General features: G+C 66.4%; 1 protein-coding gene across 1 annotated transcript; it reads left to right on the top strand.

Moving 5' to 3' along the window:
• Btbd17 (BTB domain containing 17) lies at positions 1-4,785 on the top strand. Its single transcript, XM_048365631.1, has 3 exons — positions 1-85; positions 1,730-2,006; positions 3,711-4,785. Exons 1-3 carry the CDS (start codon positions 1-3, stop codon positions 4,783-4,785), a joined length of 1,437 nt encoding a protein of 478 aa, XP_048221588.1.
• The last annotated feature ends 589 nt before the right edge of the window (positions 4,786-5,374 follow it).

Here is a 5,374-nt window from a genome sequence, read left to right as displayed (position 1 = left end):
ATGTTTAGGGTAGACCGCCGCAAGCCTGGGTCCTGGGGAAGCTTCTGGGCCACCCTGACCTTGGTGGGGCTGGCCACTCGTGCAGGTGAGTGGGCAGTGGTGGGTAGGGCGGCAGGTTAAGGAGGCAGAGAACAGGGGGCAGCAGCGGGCAGGGGCAGGACCTTCCAGCCCAAGCGACCCACGACCAGGAGAGGGCGCTGTCCCGCCAGCCCTGGGGGAGCCCCTTAGTAGCTCCCCCAACTCCTCAGCTCCCAGATACCTTTTCCAGAAGGGAGGAGGGCAGGCTGCCTCTGGGAGGAGGAGGAGGAGGAGAGGAGGAGGAGGAGGAGGAGGAAGAGGAGGAGGAGGAGGAGGAGGAGGAGGAGGAGGAGGAGGAGGAGGAGGAGGAGGGGCTGAGCAGCAGGCAGGGGTCTTCAACTACAAGAAGATCCTCCATTGTCCATTGTCTGAGGCCCCTGGGCCTGGGACCTAATGGGGACACCATCAACGTTCAGTCTTTCAAAGGGACAGCTGGTGCGGTGGTGCTGGGAAATCCACGACCCGCCTCCTCTCCCCTTTTCCCTGGGCTTCCCTGCCTCACACACAGATGCCTGCTTTTGTGCGGGCCTTCCCTCCACACAGCCAGGCCCCCGGCCTCTGTGTGTGTGTGTGTGTGTGTGTGTGTGTGTGTGTGTGTGTGTGTGTGCCTACACACGCATTCATATGTGAGCCGGGCCGGTGTCCATCTGCCACCATCAGACCGAGAACCTCCCTGCTCCCTCTGCCAGGCGCCTGCCCCGCCGCGCTCTCCTCCACCGGGGCGCGCCGTCCGCCGGCGTTGCCTATGAATGGGTTTCTGTGACTGAGCGCACATTCTCCTCCGGCCACCATTGGCCTCCTTGGAAGCGTGAAAGGCGGGCTGCCTGGCGGACACCGACCTCGACGCCCAGCTGCTGCAGCACCCGGAGGCTCAGCGACTCCAGCGCCTGCTCGCTTGGGCGCTGTCTCTGATCCGTCTGTCTCACAGATCGGGAACCCGAGAGGGCAGGGCAGGGCCTGGAAAACACCTTAGCTCCCAACCCCTGCCTCCTCTTTAACCCTGAGGGCACCCACAAATCCATCCCCAGGGAGGTCATTTGCGGGGCTGGGTACACACACACACACACACACACACACACACACACACACACACAGAGCACAGAGGCTGGCTCCTCTGTGTGCTTACTACCCATCTGTCATGCGCCTTCATGCTTCGAGGAGAGTAAAGACTAGGTTTGCTCGGGTCACTGCCATATTCCTTCTCCTAAGCAGCGCCTAGGATTCAAGTAGGTGCCCCATAAATACGTGTTGGTGAAGCACTGCTTTTGACTTCTGGGCCAGGGGCTGTTAGCAGATGAGATGCCTTCAACCCTTGACTGAGGGGCAGGCACCAGCTCGCGGGGGGCATAGCTGGCCCATGGTTTCTCCTGGCACCTGTCCCTACCCGGGACACCCCTCTCCGAGGGCATTCTCTTGTGTGCCCATGGCCAGGACCTGCCCATCTACAATGTGTCTGTGGGCACGCATGCACCTCGTTGGCACAAACAGGTGTGCGCACAGCCCCCTCCTGTAAACCCTGGCTGCTCAGGAGGCCGAGATCGGAGGATCACAGTTCCATGCATACAGGGCTCGAGCGGGTCCCCCTGCATCCGTGGATTGGGACCCCCAGCGTGGGTGCTGTGTCAGCCTGAACCGTTCCTTCCTGCTGCAGCGCAGAAAGCTGACATGGGCGGAGAGGCCGCGGCCACCTCCATCAACCACTCGCAGGTGCTGCTCCAGCGCATGCAGGAGCTGCTGCGGCAGGGCAACGCCAGCGACGTGACTCTGCGCGTGCGGGCGGCGGGCACCGACGAGGTCCGCGTCTTCCACGCCCACCGCCTGCTGCTGGGCTTGCACAGCGAGCTGTTCCAGGAGCTGCTGAGCAACCAGAGCGAGGTGGTGCTGCAGGAGCCCCGGGACTGCGCCGCCGTCTTCGACAAGTTCATCAGGTGGGCAGACAGGGCCGGACGCGCCCCCACGCCCTCCCTCCCAGGCCCGGCCCACCACGCTCTCACTCCCCCGGCCCCGCCCCCACGCCCTCCCTCCCAGGCCCCGCCCACCACGCTCTCACTCCCCCCGCCCCGCCCTCGCTCCCGGCCCCGCCCTCCATGCCCTCACTCCCCCAGCCTCGCCCTCCACGCCCTCCCTCCCAGGCCCCGCCCACCACGCTCTCACTCCCCCGGCCCCACCCCGCCCTCCCAGGCCCCGCCCACCACGCTCTCACTCCCCGGCCCCGCCCCCACGCCCTGCCTCCCAGGCCCCGCCCACCACGCTCTCACTCCCCCGGCCCCGCCCCCACGCCCTGCCTCCCAGGCCCCGCCCACCACGCTCTCACTCCCCGGCCCCGCCCCCACGCCCTCCCTCCAAGGCCCCGCCCACCACGCTCTCACTCCCCCGGCCACGCCCACGATGCCCTCGCTCCCCCCGCCCCTCCTTCCACGCCCTTGCTCCCCGGCCCCGCCCTCCACGTCCTCCCCGGCCACGCCCTCCAAGTCCTCACTTCCCCCGCCCCGCTCTCCACGCCCTCTCTCCCCTAGCCCCGCCCTCCACGCCCTCGCTCCTCCCAGCCCCACCCTCCATGCCTTCGCTCCCTGGCCCCGCCCTCCCTCTAAGGCCCCGCCCTCCCTCCCAGGCCCCGCCCTCCACGTCCTCACTCCCCTGGCCCCGCCCTCACTCCCCCGGCCCCGCCCTCCACGCCCTCCCTCCCTCCGGCCCAGCCCTCCACGCCCTCACTCCCCCGGCCCCGCCCTCCACATACTCACTCACCCTGGCCCCGCCCTCACTCTCCCTGGCCCCGCCTTCACTCCCCGGCCCCGCCCTCCACGCCCTCACTACCCAGGCCCCTCCCTCCACGCGGGGCTGTAGAAGCCCAGGCCTTAGTGCTTGTGACCTCCACACTCAGTACAGCGACAGCAATCCCAGCCTTGGCCGTGTGCACTGTGTCAGTGTCGCTTTCCCCCCCTGTAACATTCTCCAAAGTGGTGCCTCTTTCTTCTTTCTTTACTTTTTTTTTTCCAGTCCTGGGGCTTGAACTCGGGCCTGAGCACTGTCCCTGACTCCTTTTTGCTCAAGGCTACTAGCACTCTGCCACTTGAGCCACAGCGCCACTTCCAGCCTTTTCTGTGTATGTGGTGTTGAGGAATGGAACCCAGGGCTTTGTGCATGCTAGGCAAGCACTCTACCGCTAAGCCACATTCCAGCCCCCATGACAGTTAACAAGCAAAAAGGAGGTGGAGGTGGAGTTGTGGCTCAAGAGGTAGAGCACAGGGCTGGGATGTAGCTTAGTGGCAAGAGTGCTTGCCTAGCATGCATGAAGGCCTGGGTTCGATTCCTCAGCACCACATACACAGAAAAAGCCAGAAGTGGCGCTGCGGCTCAAGTGGTAGAGTGCTAGCTAGCCTTGAGCAACAAGAAGCCAGGGATAGTGATCAGGCCCTGGGTTCAAGCCCCAGGACAGAGAGACGAGAGGAAGAGGGGGAGAGAGAGAGGGAGAGAGGGAGAGAGATGGGTTGGGTGGGAGGGGACCTGGGGGGGGCCATTGCACTGTGTGGATCCCCTCAGGGGCCGCCACGGCTTGGGGCCGTGATCTGGGGAGCAGTGACTTCGTCCTGACCCCCCCCACCTCCCCCCACCCCCGCCCTCCTCTCTGGCAGGTACCTGTACTGCGGGGAGCTGGCCGTGCTGCTGGCGCAGGCCATCCCGCTGCACCGGCTGGCCACCAAGTACGGGGTGTCGTCGCTGCAGCGGGGTGTGGCCGACTACATGCGCGCGCAGCTGGCGGGGGGCGCGGGCCCGGCGGTGGGCTGGTACCACTACGCGGTGAGCACGGGGGACGAGGCCCTGCGCGAGAGCTGCCTGCAGTTCCTGGCCTGGAACCTGTCGGCCGTGGCGGGGGGCGCCGAGTGGGGCGCGGTGAGCCCGGAGCTGCTGGCGGCGCTGCTGCCGCGCTCGGACCTGGTGCTGCAGGACGAGCTGGAGCTGTTCCAGGCGCTGGAGGCGTGGCTGGGGCGCGCGCGGCCGCCGGCCGCCGTGGCGGAGCGCGCGCTGCGCGCCATCCGCTACCCGATGATCCCGCCCGCCCAGCTGTTCCAGCTGCAGGCGCGCTCGGGCGCCCTGGCGCGCCACGCGCACGCCGTGGCCGACCTCCTGCTGCAGGCCTACCAGTTCCACGCCGCCTCGCCGCTGCACTACGCCAAGTTCTTCGACGTCAACGGCAGCGCCTTCCTGCCCCGCAATTACCTCTCGCCCGCCTGGGGCGCCCCGTGGGTCATCAACAACCCGGCCCGGGACGATCGCAGCACCAGCTTCCAGACGCAGCTGGGGCCCAGCGGCCACGACGCCGGCCGCCGCATCACCTGGAACGTGCTCTTCTCCCCGCGCTGGCTGCCCGTCAGCCTGCGGCCCGTCTACGCCGACGCCGCGGGCACCGCGCTGCCCGCCGCGCGCCCCGAGGACGGACGGCCGCGCCTCGTGGTCACCCCGGCCAGCAGCGGCGGCGACGCGGCCGGCGTCAGCTTCCAGAAGACCGTGCTGGTCGGGGCGCGCCAGCAGGGTCGCCTGCTCGTCCGCCACGCCTACAGCTTCCATCAGAGCAGCGAGGAGGCCGGCGACTTCCTGGCGCACGCCGACCTGCACAGGCGCAACTCCGAGTTCCTGGTGGAGAACGCGCTGCACCTGCACCTCATCGTCAAGCCCGTCTACCACACTCTCATCCGGACTGGGAAATAAAGGCCTGACCGAGGCCGCACTAGGGCCCGGGGATGGGGAGACGTCAGCGTGGAGTTAGCCACCAGCCTGGCGCCCCCTGGGGTTGGGGAGGGGACGGTCGCTCCCATGGAGGCTAGGTTCCAGGAAATCCAGTAGAGCCGTGGTAGACCAGATGTCCGGTCTCAGGAGCTCGTTTTCTACTAAGCCTGGGGAAGGGGATGCTCTTGCTCCTTAATAAACCGATGATCATAGAGGAGCCAGGATGATTGGGCCACCACCAGTCCCTGGTAAAAAGCCACCCCAAGGATTCCACCAGCATGGGGTTCCTCCACCAGAGCCTTTCCCCAACAGCAAGCAAGATGGCACTTGGGCAGGCCAGCCCAGGCAGTCTTGAAGCTAGAGAGTTGCACCCTGACATCGCAGGACAGTCACTCTGGGGTTTTCTGCAGTGCCCGCCAAGCCTCTGATCTCCCTCCTGGGTGGGGAACTGGGCACCTAGGAAGACCGGAGGGAGGAGCTGGGTAAATAGCCAGATGTCCCACCCACATCAGACAAGGTCTAGTTTCCCGCACAGCCATCAAAACCCAAATGAGACTTTATTGTTAAAAAG

This window comes from Perognathus longimembris, chromosome 17 (genome assembly GCF_023159225.1).
Source record: "Perognathus longimembris pacificus isolate PPM17 chromosome 17, ASM2315922v1, whole genome shotgun sequence".
Lineage (NCBI taxonomy): Eukaryota > Metazoa > Chordata > Mammalia > Rodentia > Heteromyidae > Perognathus > Perognathus longimembris.
The sequence above is the reverse complement of the archived record's forward strand: the minus strand, read 5'-3'. Positions and strand labels throughout refer to the sequence as shown.

Excerpts from the sequence above, each read along its gene's own strand:
- Btbd17 (XM_048365631.1), top strand. The coding sequence starts at position 1 with ATGTTTAGGGTAGACCGCCGCAAGCCTGGGTCCTGGGGAAGCTTCTGG. Across the intron at positions 86-1,729 it reads GGGGCTGGCCACTCGTGCAG|CGCAGAAAGCTGACATGGGC; the intron begins GTGAGTGGGCAG and ends TTCCTGCTGCAG. Across the intron at positions 2,007-3,710 it reads GTCTTCGACAAGTTCATCAG|GTACCTGTACTGCGGGGAGC; the intron begins GTGGGCAGACAG and ends CCTCTCTGGCAG.